This window comes from Etheostoma cragini, chromosome 21 (genome assembly GCF_013103735.1).
Source record: "Etheostoma cragini isolate CJK2018 chromosome 21, CSU_Ecrag_1.0, whole genome shotgun sequence".
Lineage (NCBI taxonomy): Eukaryota > Metazoa > Chordata > Actinopteri > Perciformes > Percidae > Etheostoma > Etheostoma cragini.
Genome location: NC_048427.1, coordinates 11,082,669 through 11,106,638, shown reverse-complemented (window position 1 = coordinate 11,106,638; position 23,970 = coordinate 11,082,669). Strand labels below are relative to the sequence as shown.

At 37.8% G+C, this 23,970-nt stretch overlaps 3 protein-coding genes across 5 annotated transcripts in view; 1 reads left to right on the top strand and 2 right to left on the bottom strand.

Annotated features, from left to right (window-relative positions):
• Window positions 1-14: 14 nt before the first annotated feature.
• LOC117936996 (potassium voltage-gated channel subfamily A member 7-like) lies at window positions 15-11,141 on the bottom strand. 2 transcript variants are annotated; one of them, XM_034860603.1, is made up of 4 exons: window positions 10,885-11,140; window positions 9,889-10,628; window positions 7,408-7,703; window positions 15-89 (listed from the first exon to the last, which is right to left on the bottom strand). In XM_034860603.1, the coding sequence occupies exons 2-4, from the start codon at window positions 10,570-10,572 to the stop codon at window positions 83-85; spliced, it is 987 nt and encodes a 328-aa protein (XP_034716494.1). In that variant the 5' UTR covers window positions 10,573-10,628; window positions 10,885-11,140; the 3' UTR covers window positions 15-82. The 2 variants fall into 2 exon arrangements, with proteins under 2 accessions (XP_034716494.1, XP_034716493.1); XM_034860602.1 differs by lacking the exon at window positions 15-89 and having other exon boundaries at window positions 6,044-7,703; window positions 10,885-11,141.
• fgf21 (fibroblast growth factor 21) lies at window positions 1,906-2,923 on the top strand. The gene is made up of 4 exons (XM_034860606.1): window positions 1,906-2,053; window positions 2,185-2,262; window positions 2,406-2,509; window positions 2,597-2,923. Exons 1-4 carry the CDS (start codon window positions 1,906-1,908, stop codon window positions 2,885-2,887), a joined length of 621 nt encoding a protein of 206 aa, XP_034716497.1. The 3' UTR covers window positions 2,888-2,923.
• A 7,435-nt stretch (window positions 11,142-18,576) lies between the features above and the next one.
• The window catches only part of kcnc3b (potassium voltage-gated channel, Shaw-related subfamily, member 3b), a 46,375-nt gene continuing 40,981 nt past the window's right edge, over window positions 18,577-23,970 (bottom strand). For both annotated transcript variants that reach the window (XM_034860598.1, XM_034860601.1), the window contains one exon: window positions 18,577-20,218. Coding sequence is in view for 1 of the 2 variants with exons in the window: in XM_034860601.1 (XP_034716492.1) it covers window positions 20,205-20,218 (14 nt within the window). In the remaining variant the exon portion in view is untranslated. The remainder of the gene's footprint in view (window positions 20,219-23,970) is intronic.

The following is a 23,970-nucleotide window of genomic DNA, read 5'->3' as shown; positions in this document are numbered from 1 at the left end:
GCTCTCAATCATCAGAGTATGATCCATTGAAATGCAGAAGATGCTTAGTTTATTCCTAAACTGTCAACTCTCAGAAACACAACTAAGACCTGCAAAATACCAAGAGACAAGGCAGGGATAGGTGAGGGAGAACAGGGGGGAAACGTCAAAATATCTCAACAGCTGCAAAACTTTATTACAAATTCACAATCTTAAATTTTTGAGAATTTTTAGATAAGTGCATGCCTCATTGCACAAGCTAAAAATATGAATGACCATTTGCTTATTGAGACTAGAAGCGTGAACAGGGTAGCGCCATCTCCTGGCTGAGGTCCATCTTTAAAACCATCACTTTTTTTCATCACAATTTATTTGTTTTACAAGGTTATTAAAATGTTTTTTATTCCTTGTCAGTTTAATTTCACTGACGGTAAAGCATTAGGCACACATGAAACTCAGTAATAATTATGATGAAAACAATGTTTTTCAGTGTTTATGACTACCATTCAGTTTATATTTCACTTAGAACATCCTGAAACAAGTCGGAGGCTTCATTATCATTCACCAATAGGCTACAGTTTCTATTTGATAACAGTACTGTAACTGTCACATATCATTCATACATAACAATTGCACCACAATACTTGTAATACCTGTGGGACTGTGTTAACCGTTTTGAAGCTTAACAAAGACATTTTAAATTAACGCAAACTTGGATAGTAACAACACTTTGTGATGTATTAATGTAGCTTTCAGAATCAATTTGGATGAACTGACCCCTAAAGTATCACAGTGAAATAAAATACAGCGGTAGGCCTAATGCCCTTTGTGGAGAGTAAGTTAAGTTTATGATGCATTGTGTTTCTTTACTTGGGAGTTTACAAGCTGACGTACAGCGTTTCTGGTGACCGCACAGCTGCAGTCCCATAAACACTTGTCTTCTGCTTGTAAATCAGTTTCACCCACTGGTTCCCCCATTCTAACCCCCAAATGCACACACATCAAAATAAGATAAACAACACGGAAACCCAGTCACTTCCACTGGGAATTGTTTATTATAAATTATTTGCAGATGACGCAGAAATGTGTTTGTGTTACATCTTCTTGCAGTTGTGAAATTTGAATATTTTCTTAAGTGGAAGACTGAATGGAAAAGCACGGAGTTACTGTAAGCTGTTAAGTACATACATGACAAAGCACAATTACTGCAATCTCAGTGTGAACAAATCAAGACACAAAAGTGAGGTGTGTTATTATCCTAAATCATTAGAACTAAATCTAAAAAGTTATTGATGTCGCCATGGACTGATATTGATACGGTTTGACAAAAACTCTGCCTTATACATATCTTGTTTCAAATCTGACAAATACGTGCATTTAATTTTAAAAGTATTGTGGGAATAGGATGAGAACAAGTCAACATTGTAGTTGGTCCTCATGTGAAGTTAAGCAACAAAACACATTTTCACACAACACATAATACACTGTTATTCAGAGGTCCATGAATAATGTCAAATAGAAACAGTAAGACACACAAAATCAAAACATGCTCCTATGTTTTATGTTCTGTGTGGCCCAGATGAATTTTTATCCCACCTGGCTTCCCGGGAGTCCAAACACCCAACTTTACGGGCAATTTTTACTGTAAGTGACAGGAAGAAGTCCTTACATAGTGTTTAAACACAGGTCTTCCTCTCAGCATTAAATCACGGGTTTATTTTGTAGAAATGTCTGACTCATATGTTCAGGAAGTAAGACCTCCTTCTCCAAACTCCTTTATAAAGGCACAAAACTTGCTCCTATTTAGAATTTGATCCAAAAGAACTCGCTTGTACAGAGCCATAGATTTCCTATTTATTTATTATCTATTTCTGATTTGTTTTTTTATTCATTCCTTATTTGTCATCCTCACTCTTTTTTTCCCAAATGTTTTTGTTTCCATACACCTCTTTCTCTTGCCTGTCCTATTTTCTCTTAATCATCCCTCTTCCTTTCTCTCTTTCATTTTATCTCACTGACTCCAACCCACTGTTGTCCTTTGATAACCAGGTCAGAGAGGTACACCTTTACACAGGTATTTATACTACTTTTCCTTTGAGTAACCTAGGAAGATATTTGTGCAAAAGTGGGGATAATGATGAGACAACACTGTTCTAAAAAACCTTAAATTCTTCATGACACGGATTTCTGGCCTTCTTGTTGCAGATAACCACAGAAGAGCAATGTATCTGCAAATGACTGTCGATGGGAAAGTGTCTGGAAGCGATACTCAGACTTGTTACAGTGAGTATTTGGGAGATAAATCAGTAACAGACAACATCTGTGGGCTCAATTCAGGATGTGTTCCTTTCAAAAACATCCAATGCACTATATAGTTTGAGGTCCAGAAAATGGAAAGTCATCTTATCATGTTCCTGTGTTTCCAGGTGTGCTGGAGCTGAAATCTGTCAGTCCTGGCCATATTGTCATCCAGGGAAAGTCATCATCTCTGTTTCTCTGTGTGGACAGTGGAGGCCATTTAAGGGGGCAGGTACGGCAAGCAAAGACAACATATTTTCCTAAAGTCTCCATCTATCCTTTTGCTCAAGGTACAGTTTACATCTGTTGTTCCTTTCAGGTGCAATACTCCGAGGCCGACTGCACCTTCAGAGAACTGCTGCTGGCAGATGGATACACCCGTTTCCTGTCCTTGCACCATAGATTTCCCGTGTCTCTGGCATCAAGACATTCCCCAGATCGACACACAGTCCCCTTCACTCGATTCTTACCACTTAGGAATACTTTGGCAGGGGACAGTGTGTCTGAACAGCCACCAAACAATCAGAGATATTTCAATGTGGACTCGGATGATCTTTTTGGAATGAGTCTCAACACTATGGTCAGTCCTCACTTCTCAGTGGACAAGTAAAGAAAATGAATTGAGATGTACAACTGTTAATGTAGCCTACCTTCTAACGCTATGTTTTCACATTGACCAGGGACTTAATTTTATTATTAAATCAGTACTTTTTGGTTCGCAAGATATTTCTCTGAGGGCAGTATTATTGTAACTTATTTATTTATTTATTTATTTATTTATTGTGTGTGTGGGGTGTAGCCTATTACAAATAGTTATTTAAAGACTGAATAATAATTCTGTGATATTATGCTTGACAGCATGTTTCTGTTATGCTTTCTGAATAAAAATAAAAACTACATTTCTATTTTATATGTCTGAGTCTGTCATGCACTGGTACAGAAATTCAATTAAACAATTTTTCAAACAATTAGGATCAATTTAAAGACTGAGAAAAAACGTGTATAACCAATGATTACAGCTCTCACGGTGGAAGTGGGTTGAATATTGTGAGAGTGAGAGCTCTCTCTGGTGGACAAATAAGTAATGAGGGGGGAGTCGGCCGAGAACCACCTGTCTTGGTTTATGTGCTCTAATGATCTTTTGAGTCGATTGTTTGAAAGTTGGCTTGGACAAACACATCCAAACAATACACTGTAGGTCTACACAATGTGTGTAGGCCTACAGTGTATGGCGCAATACAATGTAGTCTACAGTGAACTTCTAACAATGGACATGCTACTGGAACTAACTGGATCCGGACTGATGAGTCGTTTGCTTCCCTGCCAACTTGCATCCACTCGGACAGCAACAATACTGTATGCAGAATAATGCATGTCGTTTTACGATCATAGCTGCCAAAAATTGCATCCACCTCACAGGCAGCAAGGAAATGCCAGGTTATAGTGAGCCTCATAAAACATTGATGACTCTAAAACGTTCTAACAGTATAGACTGAAGATCATTTATCACGATTAAAATGACAAACAAGTTTATATAGACTTTTTTTTTTTTCCTTTGGGGATGCAATTCTCGGCAGGGATGCAGAAACTATCCGCCCCATCTCATTGTTGGCATGGGCCCACTATGCAGGTGCAGTGGAACCGCCCGTCTTCACCCCTTATCCCCCCCTCCCCTCCGTCAAGTGGAGCCGTCCGTCCGTTCCGCTCAAGCGGAAATACACAAACGCAATTAGACAGAAAGAGCTAAGTTGAAAGAAATTACTAATTTGAAAAAAGGACCGAAAAGGTGGAGCGGAAATGGTCAGAGAAAACCTAAAGTCTCGAAGCTGATGATTCTAAATGTTTTAAGTTAACACATGTAGGCCTATTACTCAAAAATATCGTTACAGGTGCCCTGTTATCCCGTTAGCTGCAGTGCTAACATTAACGGCGCCAAATGAAGAGGTTAAGGAAAATGTGTGGACAGGTGACCAGAGGAGGCCGCTGCTGAGGACGGGCGACAGGACAACCTCCCAACAGGTGATATCATACTGCTATAGTCCTAAATCAGCTCATGGAACGCCAGTGTTAAAGTTAGCCAGTAAGTAACAGCATTGCATAACAGCTGTAACATTACATCTCAGGTGGCTTAAAGGCCCTCAACACCCACGCAGGTGTTTTCGGTTAATCTGGTTGATTAGACCTCGTCCCAGGACTGTGTGGGTATGTTTTGGACTGATGGATTTGACATCTTCCTGAGTTTCTTATTCGCTATGTTGCACCTGCTAGGGCAGGACAAATCACACCTTTGTCATTCTAATTGGTAAATGAAGATTTTTTACCTCATAAATTCCCATCAAAGCTCTGGCCACCTTCAACATGAGCAGAGGTCTAATCATCCAGAACAACTGAAATCACCCTTGTGGGTGTTCAGAGGCTTTAAACTTGTTTGTTTTGTGACGTTTTTGTTAATGTGCTGTTGGCTTTGAGCGTGCCTGCACTGTAAATCCTGTGTTGTTGAGATACAGGTAAATGCATTTCTAGTTATTGTGCTGTTAGCGTTGAGTATTCTTGTACTGTAAATCCTGTTGAGGGACAGGTGCTTTGTGGGCTGAATACCGTTCCCATTCCGATCCAAACTGTATATGTTTTTTTTTAGCCCTCACTGATCTGCTGTTAATTTTTTTATATTGTTTATTTGTACTAAACAATATTCACATATGAAAGTGACCGCTTGGTGCCGCCCCTAGAGTTGAGCCATTTTCATTTCTCAGTGCCAGACACTTAATCTTTCAGATTTGGGTCTGGATTTCCAGGCTGCTATTTTTTAGGTCTCCTTCCCCATATTGTGACAATTTTTTAACATAACGGGGCTGGTTCACAAAGACAGAATTAATAAATCCAGGATAACTGACAAAGCAAGGCTTGACTTAGTCTAATCTGTGCATGCTAATCTTGCTTGATGCTTTCCACAATGGCCAAGCCTGGCTGTTAGCCTGGTCAGGAGCAGGTTAACTGCACAGAATATATCTCCATCGTAATTTAGGTGCCTCTGCTTTCAAGAAACCAAGTCAAGCCATAAAATCATCCAGGATAACTGGGAAATTCTGGCTTAATCCGCTACGTTTTGTAAAAGAGCCCTCAGGAACAGTTTTCTATGAAAACAACAATAATACCACTATTATATACATTACCATTTTTATACAAATTAAATGGAGTTTGCCTAAACATTTAAAAACAGCCTACCAATGTTATCTTATTAGATACTGCTTTTCAGTTTTACTTGACTGGCTGTACAGGTGGTAAGGTTTTAGCTTTGTTGTCCTACAAATGGTTTATCTTAATTTATTTACCCTTTTTAATTTAACATCAGTTACACAAACTAAAACACATTGAAGCAGTTCCCTCTGACAATGTAACAGTAGCACACATACCTTTCATAAGTAATCCCTGTGATGTCGTGGAAAGTCTTATGTGTTCCAGTGAAACTGAGAACGTTATTGGAAGCTGTAACAGCTTAGTAGCTGCGGAAAAGGTCGGTCACACGACAGTGAAACACAGATTCCATCTGGCAGACCTCTTTGACTAACTGTTGTTCTTGGATAAAGTAGGCTAAACAGTGAAGGATTAAGTATAATTATGTTTCTTTAGATTATTTCATATCCTAAACACTGCTATGTCACATAGGCACATGTTGTTTTTTCCAGTGGCACCAGCACCTTTTCTCTAAATAATTGCTCAAAACCACAGGCAACCGTAAATAACACTGCATCTTTTAGAAAATTAATAAAATAGAATCTTTATTAAAAACACTGAGTGCAAGCAAGTAAATACAGAACTTTTGTAATAGCAATCAAAACCTTCCTCTTACACACAATTGGGTAACACTGTGTCAATAAGTAATGCAACAGTGCTGTATTACAGCATGATGAAGGTCATGTCAGTCACTTCAGGTCACATAAGCCCAAACTACACAAATGTGAACTTACTCACAGAAGAGTGTTGAGAATGTGGAGTTGGTTAACGGGAGATCTCACGGTCTGCAGCGACGGCTTTGCTGGTGTTTTGGTTGAGTTTTTGATGAGACATGACATCTGTATTGCCAATAATCTATCTGCTTCCACTTCAAACATTTAACCAAAACATGACAATACTAAGACGACATAGTTTCAAGGGACAGAACAGACATTCAGAAAGTCATTTTCAAACAAAAGCTGATAGCAATTAATAAATAAGGCTCATATTATATTTATATGAACACCCTGAGAATGTAAAACGCAAAACGTCTTTTATTGTTATTTATTAAACAAAAGTGGCCTTTCAGCAACATTTGCCTGGCTAGTGATGTAATAAATACATATAAATGAACAAAGAAAGACAATAAAAAGTATTTAGTGGGCATATTAGTGTGGTTTTATTTCTCTCGTTTTTTTCTTATAATTTCATTGATTATTTCACTTTGTTTTTTTTATTCCCTTCAAATAATTTTTTCTTATTGTGCCTTTGTCAAATTGTACACAGTAACACTCGCCTCTCTACACTTGAGTAACCAGTGGTTCCCTCAGATACATGTTTCCTCCTCTGAACTCTGGGCCCTGCCCTGTGCACAGTCCACCCAGCAAAGTCCCATTCAAAGGGTTGCATATGCCTTCAATGGCATAATAGTCTCCCTCTGGATCTCTGTCCCCTTCCTCTATTTCCTCTATCTCCCCTTCTGGACCCTTGTCCTCCCACAGACCCGTCTGGACGTGTGTGTACTCGGTATTATCCTCACATTCAGTCTCCCGATGGTAGAAGTAGCTAAAGTTGGACACTATGACGGGCACTGGCAGCGAGATGGTGAGAACACCAGCAATGGCGCACATTGAGCCCACTAGCTTACCCCACACTGTTGCTGGGTACATGTCACCATAGCCCACTGTGGTCATGGTGACAACTGCCCACCAGAAGGCATGTGGTATACTGATAAAGTGTGTGTCGGTGTGGTCAGCCTCAGCAAAGTAGATGGCACTGGAGAAGATGATGACGCCAATAAACAGGAAGAAGATAAGCAGGCCCAGTTCACGCATGCTGGCCTTCAGTGTCTGACCAAGGATCTGAAGGCCCTTAGAGTGACGAGACAACTTAAAGATCCTGAACACCCTCACTAACCTGATGACTCTGATGATGGCCAAGGATGTGGCTGGAGAGGCGTCATTATCCTTGGCCAGCTCCGTTCCCAGAGTGACAAAAAAGGGTAGGATGGCACTGAAATCGATGATGTTCATGACATCCTTGAAGAAGTACATCTTGCTGGGAGAACAAGCGAAGCGCATGAGGAGCTCGAAGGAGAACCAGCATATGCAGACGGTTTCTACCAGGAAGAAGGGGTCATGGAAAACACTGTGTGGAAGAGGCATGTTCTCAGATATGTTCTTTGCCTGGGAGTGGTACTTGTAAAAATATGCCTAAAGTAAAGAGGACAGACAAGAAAGGTATAAACATACTTGTAAAGTAGTATTAGGCCTATCATTTTAACAAGAATAAATACAAGAGGTTGGACAATATTGTTGGTCCATATTGACCTATCACAGACTTATCAGTGTCGTCGTATTTGGTTTCTGATATACGCTGTTGTGAATTTTTTTTAGCATACAATGCAGAAAACTGTGTAAAACAATTTTGTTTAAACTGACACACAAAAACGGATACATTTCTTGTCTAGAAATAGCCTTCCGTAAATTGACATTTTTACACTTGTACAGATTTAAAAAAAAAAGAAAAAAAAAGAAATACCTTGTTAATTAGTGATCACGTAAATGCTGGTATGTGGATTTAGTTACCTTTAAGATTGAACCAAGCTAGCTGTTACCCCCTCTTACCAGTGTTTATGCTAAGCAGCTAGAGGCTCCAGCTACATATTGACGGTATAGACATTAGAGTGGTTTCTATCTCATCATCTAAGTATCAGCAAGAAAGCGGATAAACCTAATATACCCCAAATATCAAACTATTCCTTTTGTGTCTTTTTGCAAATTGCCACTGAGATACTGTTTTTATGGTTTTCTAATAAACTACATAGAACTTCAGTATAATGTCAACCATCTCATTGGTTCTCACTTTTGACACCCTCATAAAAGCGTTTGGCATCTGCGGCTTTACATTTCAGGCACAACTTTAGCCATCTCTTTTTCAGTCCACCTGTCTTTCCGTCTTCCACGTCCATTATTGGCATTACATTCAAGCACTGGATAGTGTCTGTTTAAAACATCTTACACATCAAGTTAAACGTGTGAAAGCGGATGAATCAGATATAAAAGGATCAGTTTAGTATGCTGTAATGGGCTGTGTGTCATATATACAGTTTCAGGGTAGTTTAGTATTCTTTATGACTTTCAGTAGCAGGTTAGTGACAGTGTTTATTACTAAAGGTAGACATCTATGTGTTGATCTGCTCCAAGGGCTCTCCTAAAACTAAATATAACCCTGTGATACCTCCAAAGAGAAACACGAGAACGTCTCCTCGTCCATCTCCACCTTGGTTCCTATCCTGGATCCCTGGCCCCTGCAGCCATGTTACATTGCCAATACAGTTCAGTCGGTCTGCCGCTGACTTGGACTGAAGTAAGTTACAGTAATTTCCTGGCAGCTGACCCTTTTGCAAAGGCAGCATGGCCTAGCACAGCAGTCCTGGAGGAATGTGTTAACATGACCCAAAGTATGCTTCTCGTCCTGTGAGACCTTTTAGTCTCCGGTTCTAAGCTGCCAGAGAGCTGTGGCTCACCTTGGCATATGTGTTTGGTCGCTTGTGTGACCTTTTATTAACACATCTAACCGTCTCCTTGCCCTGTCTTTCCTTTCTCTCCTTTTATTTGTATTTCAGGCCACCCCTGTTACTCCCTGTAACCTTTAGCGCTTCCTGAATCTGAGTGTATCATATTTAACAGCTGACTAAAATAATCACACCATAAGCCTCTCTCTCTCTCTCTCTCTCTCTCTCTCTCTCTCTCTCTCTCTCTCTGACAGACATATTAGCATATAGTCCCCATGTCAGTATTTTTCCTCTTTAACACACTGTAGTACGCACCAAGTGTGTGTTTACCTAAACACCTGCTTCCTGTGATATCCGGTTTCCGTTTGACCCAGGGAGTCGCACACATCCCATTGAAGACGTTATACCCAGGTGGTTAGCTTTTGGCTTTTAGTGTCTCTGTTTCAGCGTATGGAATTAAATGTATTGGTGTGACATTGAACATAAACTCATGACATTAACATATAAAAAGATTTAATGGCAGGGCTATTTTGTCAAGACTTTTTAAAATGACTGCCAACATTATATCCTTTCATGTCATAAGCTTTACCTTTTCACCTACCCTATCTACACGCCAAATGTAAAACATTTATTTGCAGTTTCCCCTGTCAATAGACATTCCCAGTTATTTTATTACTGATGATGTCACCCACAAACAATGCCCCCAAGGTACCCAAATAATTTGTTTAAATAGGCGGTACTTACCACCATTCTTACCCTAAATGCCATTCAGCTAACATTCAGGAAATTTTGAAACCCTAAAAAACTTCTCAACCTACCATCCTTGACACTTCTATATACTTTCTGCCTGCCAAACATACCTTTTTAATCACATTTCTTACCTCTCGTGCCTCTTTCTCATTCCTGAAGTCAGGCAATGTCTCCAGGCAGAAGATGAGGATGGACACCACAATGACCATGACACTGATGATGGCTATGATGCGTGCGCCTGATGAGGACTCGGGGTGCTCAAACAACATCCATAGTCTTTTCTGGATTTCGTTGGACGGTAGCGGCCTCTCCTCCTCTTTTGCAAAACCTTCGTCTTCCTTGAAGCGACTCATAATGTCCTGTCCCAGCTCGTAGAACATCAGCTCATCCATGAAGATGTCCAGGGGTATGTTCGCGGGCCTCCGAAGCCTTCCACCTGACTGGTAGAAGTACAGAATGGCATCAAAGCAGGCACGGTTTCGGTCTAGGAAGAGCTCGTTTCGAAGTGGGTCAAAGTACCGTAACCTACGCCTAGGGTCACCAAGCAAGGTGTCAGGGAATTGGGCTAAGGTGCGAAGCTGAGTTTCATAGCGCATCCCAGAGACATTGATGGCCAGTCTTTCACTCGGTGCCCATCCATTCCTCCATAGAGACCCAGAATGTCGGGTCTCTTTCTTCCCCTTCTCGTTCACTTGGATCTCCTTCTCTCCTTTTTCTTCACAGTTGAGTTGGTTTTTCAGCTGTTTACCGTTCTCTCCATCGCTCTCTTTCCTTCTGCCTCCTCTTTCGTCGTCTTGCGGGTCACTGCTGTCCATTCCTGTGAGTATCCCAGGCCAAACCAGAGACAAATGGGCTTAAAAGCAAACCCGGTCTGAAACCAGAGTGATAGTTCCATCAGTGGATTTGGTTTTCATTACAGATGGCATTACAAGCAAATGGTTGGAGGGGAGATACTGTAGCGGTGTCTGTATAGTAAACATTTCCCATGACAGATTTCATCACAGTTGCACATTTCTTTTAACTGTTACTTAATTATTTTATTTTATTTTATTTAGGAGCTGAACTGTGAATAAAAGTCAAATAAGTAATGTTAGTACCCAGTTAGCAAGATGAAAGCGTTTACTCACTAAGTGTAAAACAGCTGCTGACAGAGACTAATGGCAGGATGAAAAATCACATGGTTTATGTCCCGTGGCTCATCAGGTTTTCTGTCATCATATCCGTCTGTCATATACACAATGTCCTTGTTTGTCTGTCTCTCCAACCAGGTTTCACAAAAACTGGTTCCAGTTGTTTGCTCAGGGAACATCTACGTTCCTATCTTGTCCCTTGCTGCCTCACGTTGTCTGTCTTGAAATCTTTTTGGGAATGCTGTCCTGTTGAAATTCAATCTCTGCTAGATCCCTCCAACCCCACCCTGTTCTTTCCCTCCATATTAGCTATGAGGCAAGACAACCTTCAACCTCCCTATCAAATGTCACCTCTGCGTGGCACTCTAACAAGCATGGTCCTCTGAATGGTAGAGGTCTCTCACTGTTACTCATATTTGATATGAATGTGTTATTTAAAAACAAAAAATAGTGGAACTGATATTAGTAGAAAAACATACATAACTAATAGCCTATTTTCCTTAGAAGCAGCAAATATTTAGATTTTGCTAAATGACTTGTATAAGGATAAGTTAAAATTGTTTTGCATTATTATGGGGGATTTTTATCCCATAAGAATAAAATTGGGCCCATGTCTGCCTACTCTTTCCATCAGTTCCAAAACATCATTATTATTATCTGTTGCCCATCCCCACAGGATTGTTGTGGGGTTTGTTAGTTATTTTTATTTTACAAAAGCCCTAAACTTTTTCACTTTTGCACTGTCAATTTGTGTTGCACGTTTTATATTTCCCAAACTATAGTTTATATGTTAGACCAAGAAAGCTGCAGAACCTAATATAGTCTAAGATTAAAAGAGGTACAATATGCTTACATGTAAAGCAATTATGTAATTCAAATAAAGTTGCTTTCTTTAACCACCAAAAATGTATTTAGTAGAATGAATTAGACCCCCCCCCCCTTAAAACCCTGAAAATGTGACATTTTAACCTGCTTGCCCTCTTAAAATTATAAAAGACAGATTTTTTATATCAAAAAACTATCTTTCTGCTAAGCAATATAATGTATACTAAATGTACCATATTTCAATAAATCATAATTTTGTCACAGTGAAGTACCTAATAATCATAATTTGCAACTGTACCCTCATTTTCAAGCCTGGTACATGAACGAGATACTATTCAGCGAAGAAGTATTCATCTGATACATCAAAATATTGTATCATGTGGCTGCGCCAACAGTTTTGTGTTCATTACTTAAGATTCCTCATGGGGGCGGCAGAAACAACGCACTATAGCTTTAATTCAGTGCCACTATCCAACGGTACCTTTCACTTTCAGTGTAATGACAGTGGGAAAAAAAACTTCAACATTTTGTTATTTATTTACACATTTTACACACTAGACAAAACACATCCTCTCCCAAACCTCTCCCTCCAACCTATTAAATCAAATAATTATTAATTTCTCACACTGCATTTCAACTTTTATCCTTGTATTGTTATCTCATTCTAATTTAGCCTGTGTTTATTTTCTATATGTTTTTTTTATACAAAAAATGCTCTTTAATGTTTTATGTACAGCATTTTGAATTGCCTTGCCCTGCAACCTCCAGCTTGTTACCAGGGCAGGCAAAACACTGTTTTGCTTGTCTCAGAGGAAGTGGAACCGCACTGAGACCGCTTTTGGCTCGCTAGCGCTGTCTGTGGGAGTGTAACCACACCTGTGACTGCTTTATGGGCATTGCCGTCGCTCACTGTGTCTTGCGAACAAGCTGCAGAGCCAACCTAGTCTCGCTTCATGTGTCCGAGTTGAGCCCCACTCTGTCAGACATGCCCAGGAGAGAACCGAGAAGCTTGCCCTTTTGTGCTCTCTGGTACTGAAATTTGGCCCAGTTTGATTTAACACGAATCGGTACTCTATAGTACCGACCTAATTCGATACCCTAAAAAGTACAGACTACGGTACACAACCCTAATCTCAAACAAGCAACTTAGTAAAAGACGCCAATCTACTTGTTCTAAACAAAGCATAAAGCGCCGTTAACTACTAACGTTGTCATCGTGTATGTAGTAAAACTGGGGTGTTTTTTCTGTCGTTTGTAGCATTGTATAGTCTAACAGCTAGACTCTAGCTGTTACTTTAGCATTGGCATTCCTGCCAAGGCTAATGAGGAGTAGAGACCTACAAAATAAGGTTTAGTTTGGCCGTGTGGGTAGTTTTATCACAAAGTAGAAAATGAATCCTATGGCAGCAATAACATTAATGTCTTATTGGGTAAACAACCCTTATTGGGTTGCGTGCAAATAGTTTTGTTGTTTTAATTACTTAAAAGTCCTCATGGGGGCGGCAGAGTCAACCCACTATAGCTTTAATAACACAAGTGTCCTCTGCAGTTTGACTTTTTGACCATAACTTTGTGATTATAAAAGTGTGAAAAACAGGTTCAAAAAGGCCAAAACATTTTTTTTGCAATGTCTCAAAAATGAAATGGAATCATGGGGTTGTGTCACATTAAATAGGATTATAAATTCTCAATAATAATAATAATAATAATTACAATTAATAATAATTATTATTATTACATTATATTATTAAAAATCAAAAATTATAATACTGTCTTTGGTACTTGTCTTTTTAAATCAATAAAACAAATGAAAAAAAACTATTAATCCAATCAATTAATCAATAAAATGTACTGGTATTATTCATATGTCCTCATCCCTCTGAATATATACCAGACCAGACACTACTGTGTATTACCACTAGAGGGAAGTGACGTTTTGGCTCAAAGGGGAACAACTGAAGGAGGCCTCTGCCGACATTTCCTCACAGCTGCTACATTACATTCCCATTCGATCACATTTGTCATCAAATCATAAAACTCAGACTGCTCACTTTAAATCTGACAACCTTTTGTTTAAATGTGCTTAGAAAGCCATAAGCATGAGCTGGTGTACAGTGTGTACTTAATAAATTACCAATACAATCTTAATGAAAATCAAGTCAATTTAAATTGTAAGAAATTCTTTGTTTGTTTTTTTGGAGTCCAACAGATGAATCTTCATATAATGTCATTATAATTTTAGATAATGGAATACTGTGACAAAGTAGGTGTAAAATGGCTTTAGCTTCTACTCAGCTACGTAGAGCAATCATGAGACTCCCATGAGATGGCTGCACATACCACCACAGATTCAACAGCACGTAGAAACCATTTGAAACAGACAGTGGGTATCCATGACTAGAAAATGGATGACTCATCAGACCACATTGCTATTTCTTACCATGTGGTCCTTACAGCATCCTATGGTACATAAGCATTCTCCAAACAGCAGTGCTAAGATTATTTAATCACCTTTTTTCCAATGTGCAGGTGTCCTATTAAGAGCTCTTAATTGTCAACTTTTCTACCTTGATTTACCTAAGTTTCTGATTGTCAAATCCTTTCCTTTTGCCATTATTTACAATGTGATATCTCATAAAAGACTGTCAGACAACTTCAGCCACTTTAACACTGCCAACTGGCATTCTAGTTGATGACTCACCTATGTACAATAGCTGCTTTTGTAACTGTACAGCAAAAAATTTAATAATTTGGTAACACTTAAATTATTGATTTTAAATTATACTTAAGTTAATAGAGTTTTCTATAGTTTAAAAAATAATGCAATGATAAGTCATGTTTATGCATTATTAGTTCAGCTATAATTTGTCATTTTAACAGTTTATTTGTTAATGATTACCAAATGATATGTAAACCGTTAAACAATATTTTGATGTCTTTTATAAATTTGATTATAATACATAATTAATGGTTGATAAATACTTTTACTTAGATAAAGCATCTAATCTCTCTTAAATATTATTTAGATGGTATCCGTGCACAAAAAAATCATCTTTTTTATGATCACAAAAAAAGATTTAATGGAGCCTAATTAATACAAATTAATACAGTTACTTTATGCTTTATTAATCATTGACTAATTATTTTAAGCATTAGTAAATCATGTGCATAGATGCTTGCAATTTGTAACACTCATTATAACCAATTATTTTTATATCACGCTAAACTAATAAAATTACATAAATTATAGCATTACTATTAATTAATAAATGAAAAAAGAAGTTTGACATTTGGACCTTCTTGGAAATGCTGGCATCAAAATACCCCATATCCTTAAACTTTCAGTCGCAAATGTAATGTCATCCTTCATTTTCTGGGAAGACTTTGGATTTTCGTTGTCTACACTTCAAGCCAGATTATATCAATCAGTGTATTGTGGTGTCCTGTTCCTGACAGGCTGATGAATAGAACTAGTGACAGTCAGTACAGAAGTCCGTATGCACAGAAGCACACATTTCATCAGTTAGTCTTAAATAAACTGACACATAGATGTCACTTTTTCATTTATTTTAAGTTCATTTCAATGATTTTAAGCAATTTTAATGTCTCTTAAAAAGCATCTCATGACTGTTAGTTCAGTTATTCATTCAAGCTGCTATGGAGATTGGTTCACATTAGATCGCATTGACATTCATACATTTTAAGTCTCAATAGTAGAAATATGTTCAATTATGACACTTTATTGATATGTTTCTATTTTTTCTTGAAAATATAAAAAGATAGATCATGAACATTCCATTGAAATATAATTTATACAGTTCTTGATGAGTTGTTCTTTGTGTCCCAACATTTAAAAAATAAAATCCGGCATAAATCACAACCAGATACTGCAGTTACCACCTCTTTTCCCCCATTCACTCTCCTACTAAGACTGCAGTACAATGGACTAGTACATAAGTCTGTTTTATACAATTAGATGGTGATGATGTAAAATGAACATACATCTTAAATCTTTGGAATGCATGATTTTAGCCTGTAATATTAAATGTATGTATATCGGTATGACTTTTGTGTGGTGTAAGTCACATTATTTCTAATTAAAATAAAATATTAAATATATTAGAAAACTATTCAGTATGATAACATTTCCTCTAAAACAACTCTGGTCTTATCACTTTGTAAAATAACATATTTTAGGTTAGTGTGATTGCTATGTCACTTTATGGAAAGCCATAAAGCCACTACACATGTGATTGCAATCATCTGAACTGATGACAGAACATCTGTGTCTCAGGGAGCATACAGTAAGTGTCGATCAGCGGCATTCTTGGTGCAGATTGCATACAGTGTCCTCAATTTAAAAAAGAAAAAAACAACATATTCAACAGAAACAGGCACATAAAGAAAATCAAAAGGCTATTGTAGAGGATGTGTCAACCATGACCACATAACGCCTTCCAACACCTGGAGAGGACGTGTCATAATATTGTTACAACACCTATTAGCCATTTCTTTTGGTTATGAGAGTGTCACACAGGAAATTCTTAAACATTGTATAACAGATTGCAAACGTTAGAAAATAAAACAGACTTAGCACTCTCAACATTGTAACTCATTCTGTTCAACATGACTTAATCAAATGGCAGTATTATGCAATAGAAAAGGAAAGACATCTTTTTCCGCCTGGCATTGGTATAGCAGTCACAATGTAGAGAATTAAGAAATGACAAACGTAACAGTGAAAAATAAGGAAAGAAAAAAGACAGTACTCGGCCATGAAAACACAAACAGCTGGGTGAAGCACACAGTTTTTCGTGGTGTGCAAGTATGCACACCATTGCTTGAAGTTTACTTCTAAAATATTCATAAACATCTTTGTGACCATCAAAGCCTTAGTTGTTTAATGACTTCCATACTGGAACTGAAACCGGGAGCTTTAAAAAGATAAGAGACCAAAACAAAATCCCATGGACCTATTTTGCAAATAGACAAAAGCTCTAGAACCTGTAAAACCTTGGATGGTCTATGTAGTCTACAACACACAATATTCTGATGAGCCTCCAACTGTGATTTACTGGGAATGGACAGGACCATTCAGCTGCCTGAGCTGAGCCCTGGACCTGCAGGGCCGGAAACTCACTTCAAATACCCAACCAAGGATGAGGGACTTGGAGATTAATCAACATTGAGGTGCTCTTTTAAGCTTTTAAGCTTTTTTCATCAATCTCCCCACGGTGGATACTGGTTTCTCTTATCCTCATTCTCACTACACTTAAAGTACTTCACTGACATCATTTTGGAAGCTCTGGGTCTCTTTGATTGGTGCTCACATGGCCGTGTTGTGTGCTGTAATGAGCAGCCAACTAGCCAGCTGGATGACGGTAACTCCATGGGTAACGACGAATGCAGAGACCTGACCATCTAAAAAAACAAGACGAGCTACCTCTACACACTCATGCTGACACTGTGAGTGTGAGTAGTTTTCAGTTGCATCTCAAAGGAAGACGTTTCTGCTCTACGACACGGCACAGTGTTCATAGTTATCAGGACTAGATTCATGACAAACAATGGTAGGAGGCTAAGGGGATATGTCAAGACTCTGTTCCCCCTCGAGAGATTATCAAGTCATAATGCATGCGGTTTTTTACACATCACGGTGAGGTGTTCACATTATCGTTATCTATATACCGTACTAGAATTTATTATGTTAGAAAGAAAACACCTACATCCACACACCAACACACCTGAGTCCTTTAGACCACACACAAACTTTGGAATGGCAGTTGGTTCCATGCAAACCTGAAATCTATCTTGATTGTTCGCCAGTATAGTATCTTTCATAGTCTATTATTGGTCTTTATTGTATAACCTGGACTTGTGCACCCATTTTTCTACTACTAGGACTTGTGGAACAGAACTGCCCATCCCACCAAAGTCCTGCCATGGGACATCCAAGGGCGTTATGAATCTCTTTAACACTGAGGCGTTGAAGATACTCTCGAGGTTCTCCATTTGCCCTGCTACAATCATGTGACAACTCTTGTATTATTGCCAAAGAAAAAAAGCAAACTATGAGTACTAATCAAGCAGTCAAAGTTGTGGTATGGAGAGCTGTTGTTTTAGAACTGCTGCTGCTGTTGCTGCTGCTACTGTTACGGTAGTAACATTGCAAACGATTTGAGGAAAACATGGACTTTGTGATTAACAACAAACGACCTTTGCGCAAATGCTATAGTTTGGCAAAGTCTTGAATGATCTCGGTTGATTGAATGGTTGAAAAAAATGTACTGCTCGATGCATAAAAAAGTAAAACTATGGCAACGGTCAAAAACACTGGAATGGGGAATGTAGGGCAGTAGTAGCAGAGAGATTTCATCAAACAAAACAGTTCAGGGTGTACTTTGCAAACAAACATGTTTCAATATTCACATTTTTTTACTTTTCAAAACAAAATATAGATTTTCTCTTTCATTATAATCTTTTTTAAAACATTAATTGCATATAACATTTTTTTAATTAATTTTATATATATATTTTTTTGTATCTCTAGCACCCTTGTCTTCAACTAAGGGCTTGCAGAAAAGACAGTCATGCAAACTAGTCATGCTGGTAAACAAAGTTACAAAAATGCATTATCTTTTTTTCATTTGTTTATCTCAGCGTCCATCCATTGTCATCCCCATGTCTTTCTAGGCAAGAGTCTGTCATTGCTCATTGTCTTTCAAAAAAAAAAAAAAAAACGTTTTCCCAGTGCTTGTGGGGAAATAACTTTATTCCCCATAACAAAATATTTACTTCCCATCTCTTCCCAGGACTTAGACTCCATTTCTCGATGCCAAATGTTCTATTAACATTGACATCGGATTTTTTTTTTTCTTTCTTCCATTCTGGACCTTTTCTGCTCAGCAACTTCCTCCGAAGTCATGGATAGTTGATTTGTTTATCAAAATATAGATTTGTTCTCTTTGTACACTTCCACACATGCTCTACACTTGGTCCATTTCTTCCACCTTTGCCTAAGGGGAATCCTTATATTGACATTGACTTGCCTGAGTAGCAGTCGTTGGCAGCAAGAGGGACAAGAGAGAGATGGGGCAGTATTCATCTGGAGATTCTTGTGCCTATTGGCAGTGTTGGCCTTTTGTGTTAGGAGTAGCATTTATCTTATTGGTCCCTATCAAAATGATAATGCAGAATTTCCAGCTAATGTTTTATGTGATGTAAAAAAGTGGTGGCAGGGGTGTCCTTTTAGTTGTAATGAGACTTTTCTCCTCATGACTGAGCACTGTCAGTCAGATATTGTTTTATATTGTGATATTTATATAGGCATGGGATGCTAGTGGCAGTTAAAGTACTTTTAGAGGAATGTGTTTGTACCAAACGGAAGCAATTAAATATTCTTTCTAATCTACTATACATTACAGAAGGTCATTCAGCAAGTGCTTGCTACAGGACCTTTGGTATCCCACATAGACTTTCAGGCAAGCCCATGTCAGTACATGAGAGATAAAGATGTCTTTTTCCCACGATTTCTTTATGGGGAATGTTTCAGGTGAGTCTAAATATACAATAAATTCAATACACAACCTGTGTAAGCTGATGCTACATGTGCTTCATTTGTTCAACTTCATAGTGCTGTTTTTGATTATCTTAGTACTTGTGAGTAGGGCAGTGTTTCAGTCTGATAGAAGTGAATGGAAGACATAAGTTCAGTGGCAAACATGCTATACAAGTGCTAAACTTGAAAAGGGGCTAAAGTGTGGGTGTTGTTACATACTAATGGACTAATTGGTTTGAATTTAGTGCATCTTTTTTTTTTTCATCTTTTTTGGAATTTTAAGTGTTTTAACGAGTAAGACCAATCCTTTGTCTCTCATGTACTATATATATTTTCTTCTTTTCTGGAAAGGAACCTAAGAGGAAAATGACATCTATAAGATCCCTTGAATGCATAAATTCCTCTCTCTTCCAACTGTTGATGGATAAAGTCAAGTTATTTCCAAGCCAACAAATGCTACAATATGTTAGCAGAGATGCTACATTGTTCATTCAGTCCTTTGTGAAGACAAGTGTTTTTCAGAAACGTGTGAAGTTGCTCAGTTGTTCAGCACTGTAGATGGTACTGAGTTGTCATCACACAAGATGACAAGTATAATGTTGTCAGAGAGATGTCATCTGGAATGTTTAATCTGGAGTCCTTTTCTCTCCCAAAAGTGTGTCAGTGCAATGCTCAGTCAATTTGCCAAAAAAGGAAAAAAGGTCTGTCAGACAGTTGTCAAAAATGTGGTTGGAGTTCCAAGAGGTGGCTTTGGTAACAACGTGAGGAGCAGACCATACAATTTTTTAATTCATGATTAACCTCTGGTCTCTCTCTTGTCACCCCAAAGATCTCCTTTAAACTGTCCATCCGTGTCACACTTGTTGCTTACGTGGCTCCCGCCGCAAATTTGTGTTTACCAGTTACTGACTCCACATTAGAGAGGAGGTGAATACTAGAAACTTAACACTGTGAAGACAAGAACAGAAAGCCATTAATATTAAATTCATCAAGAATAAACAGAATTTGTAAATTGTTAAACTGAAATTAACTAAAACTTTTAACTTTTAAGAGGAAGCACTTGCATCTTGATTGGTTTATAGAGGTGCTTAACTTATATAAACCAATCTGGTTCTCATATTTGGAATTTGCCAATTACATTGTTATCAATAACAGTTTTAAAGTGTCACTAACATTATGTGCAATAGAAAAGTAATCAGGGATTACTATTACCTGTAAACTGCTGGTTAACTGTGCATGTCAGAATGAAGTGCACAAATTTAAACTGTAAAGACAACTCTAGCAACAGTCTATCTCCAACGTACAGACAGACAATTGGAGCACAAGTTATTCCTGAATAACAATATCAAGAAATGGAGACAATAAAACTTGTGACTGACAGTATTAGACAAACAAACAGTAGACTGAATGAAACAAGCTGCCAGCCAACTGACCAGCACCATGCTCTCCACTCTGTCAAATCTCAGCAAATCACCATCTTTACAGGAGTGAATTATGTACAGATCATTTTATACAAGATTAGGCAATAGGGTGTGTGTGTGTGTGTGTGTGTGTGTGTGTGTGTGTGTGTGTGTGTGTGTGTGTGTGTGTGTGTGTGTGTGTGTGTGTGTGTGTGTGTGTGTGTGTGTGTGTGTGTGTGTGTGTGTGTTTGATTTGAATGAAAAGTACACTTCACGGAAAAACACATTTTTTGATAGATGGAGACATGCAAAGTCAATACCATTCATGAAAGTTTTCACATTTACAAATCATCACACATTTGGCTGACACCATTTCAGGAGGCTTATCCCCCAACTTGTGCTTTAAGAAAATGTTTGTCAACGTTATTACATATCATTTTTTAATTCTTTGCCTACAGTTACGGCAAACAATTCTTGTATCACATGTGCTGGAGTCATGCATTATCTAACAGGAGATTAAACATTTCTGCTGTGGTCTCTGTTGTGGTCTCACAAGCAAACATCAACCCAGTACAAACATTATACTTTATTACAGTCGCATTAGCTCTTCCACTCTGCTCTTCTTTTCACCCTCTTCCTCTTTCAATTTCCACTGTATAGTTGCCGTTTTCTCTAAAGAAAAGCTGTTAGCTAGACAGCTCATATTTTCTAAAGACCAGTTGCATGGTAAATGTTAGGAATTTAGTGGACTAAGAGTAAAGGTCCTCGTACATCCTACAAGCAACCTTGGCTTACATGATAAGAAAAAGTCAGCAGCTATTAACCTCAGCCACAATGGACCCATTAAGCAGAGACTTTGTAATTGTATTAAATAGTATTTTGATGTAAATTTTAATGCAGAGGCAATGCCATGCCTCGTCATGCAGATCTTATGATGAGTAACAGGACCTTCTCCTGGTGTCAGATGCATAAATCTGTGTAATTTCCCAAATATGTCTGCACAAAATCAGAAGGTAATAGAATCTTAGTGCCAGATTTATAAATTCCTGTATATGTGTATATGTACAGTTAAGACATTATCCATTATTAGATACTAGCACACCACTGTTTGTTTGTACATAAACCAGACTTTTCCAGGTTTTTCTGTCTTTGTTCTGGCACCAGTAACATCCTGAGTCAGTGCCAAAGCAGCCTTGTGTTGCTAGGCACAGCTACTATGCACTGGGGTTGTCAATCATAATAGACACAGAGGTTTAACTGGTGTTAGTCTTCTCATTGCACAATTCAAAGTTGATCAAACATAATTTTTTTGACTCTTCCTTTCCCAAATTAAACGACTGTACTTACAGTACAAAAGCTTTTAGTATTCCCATGCTTAATATATCCAAATATAATAGTGAAACAGTCCAAAAACAGGTCTTACAGGGTGCATTAGCAGCAATCATTGAAATATTTACATGTACTGTACATTCATATTCATAAGAATACAGTGCATTTACCCCATGTAGGACCCACTGTTGTCAGAGCAAATACACAACCAAGAAAACACTCTGAATTTTCTTTTGTCGGTACAGCTGAATTAGGCTTACAGTACTGTAAAATTATAAAACGTACATCCTTTCTTTTGTAAATACATACCTAATATGTATATAACCAGAAAGCCAGGTTAAGCGGTGTAGTTAGGTTAGCCTCAGACTTATATAAAGATTGCAGTATAAAACCTTTTTGACGACATACATATAAAGCACATTAGAATCGATTTTTATGAAACATTGTGTCCCTATACTCACAAAGTGTACATAGATATATTAATTGCATATGACTTTAATGTATTCACATGTGTAGATACAGATATGTACATATTCAACAATAACCACTGACCTATTAAGCATATCTTTAAAGGTTTAGCTAGTTAAATCTAGCTAGTTTGCATGAACTCCGAAATTGACATTAGAGCCTCGGGGCCTCATAGAGGCACTCACAACATCTGCCTGATTTCTTTACTTATCAATGTGACATCAGAGTGTCCTACATGATTTGCTTTGGCCACAACTATGTGATATGACTCATTTAAGATCAGCAGAACCACAGTTATGACATTCTTCAGATCAATTTTGATACAGTAAAAAGCAAATATGAACAAATCCTTTAATCACTACTATAACCATAAATTGTAAAATTAAAGTGGTGGTGCATGAGATTGTTATTCCTATCATCCATATCCAGTCAATTGTAGCATTAAAGAAAAACATTTCACTGCAGATATATATATATAATATCGATGGACATTTTCCTCTTCAGAAAATATACATTTCTAATAAAGTGGCATACCACTATAATTCAAAGTATTTCAAATTGTAACATCCACATTGTGGATTCATTTTAAGATTATACAGTATGCACGTGCGCTTACAATGTTGAATGAGTTTTTGTGCACTGAGAGAAGTGATGCTCGCAAAAAATACAGACCAACATTCAGGTTTGTTGATGTCCTCTGCCCGAGTTTCCCTGCCTTCCCTGCTCTGCATGCTGTTTCAGATATTTTCAGACAACAGTAAACTGTTATAATATTTTGACATAATAATGGTGCAGTGTAAGCGCAACTTTTAGCAACGTTGATCCTAAAATATGTGCAACAGTCTTTAAAAACCTGTATCACACTAAGCCAAGCAAGCATTACTTCTTGCAGTGAGAAGGATCTATCTTAAATGAGACACTTTTTTAAACCCTTTCTATCTCAAGTCAACAACAGGTTCAAACAAACATTCAGCTTTCACCCTGAATACTGCATATCTGAGTTCTCATAGTTGAGGGGTCTGGAAGCACACTGATTTTTAGACCAAATGGCAATCGGGACCATAGATTGTAACAGTTAAAATATCTGGACCTGGCTCTCTAAACAACTACTCTCCCTTTACACCCGATCTAAAGCACTTACAGTTTTCTCTCTATATGATTTCCCTCTTAACTACATTTCGGTTTAAGGACAGGTAAATACAACATTGTATTTTTTTGACAAATGTTTTTTTAGACAGTGGTACAGAAAAGCCATTCCTTACAATGAAATACATATTACCAGTACAAGTGAAAAATAGAAAACTATGACCAAACTCAATCAATTAAAGAAGGCAGCCACAACATCAAAAAAGTTTAAAGGACCAGTAAGACCACATTGACTTGAAAAAATATATATATATATAGATGGCTCATGTTGTTTTTGTAATACTTATTGGAACCGCTAAATCAAAGATAATGAGTAGACTGCCTGCAAAGTCTGTGCATTTTTAAGAATAAAAAGAT

What these genes read in the sequence shown, in the direction of transcription:
- fgf21 (XM_034860606.1), top strand. Translation starts at nt 1,906, where the DNA reads ATGTTTTTGTTTCCATACACCTCTTTCTCTTGCCTGTCCTATTTTCTC. An exon ending in AGAGGTACACCTTTACACAG is followed by an intron (nt 2,054 to 2,184) that starts GTATTTATACTA and finishes TTCTTGTTGCAG; the next exon opens with ATAACCACAGAAGAGCAATG. An exon ending in GAGGCCATTTAAGGGGGCAG is followed by an intron (nt 2,510 to 2,596) that starts GTACGGCAAGCA and finishes TGTTCCTTTCAG; the next exon opens with GTGCAATACTCCGAGGCCGA.
- LOC117936996 (XM_034860602.1), bottom strand. Translation starts at nt 10,572, where the DNA reads ATGGACAGCAGTGACCCGCAAGACGACGAAAGAGGAGGCAGAAGGAAA. An exon ending in ATGAGAAAGAGGCACGAGAG is followed by an intron (nt 7,704 to 9,888) that starts GTAAGAAATGTG and finishes TCTTTACTTTAG; the next exon opens with GCATATTTTTACAAGTACCA.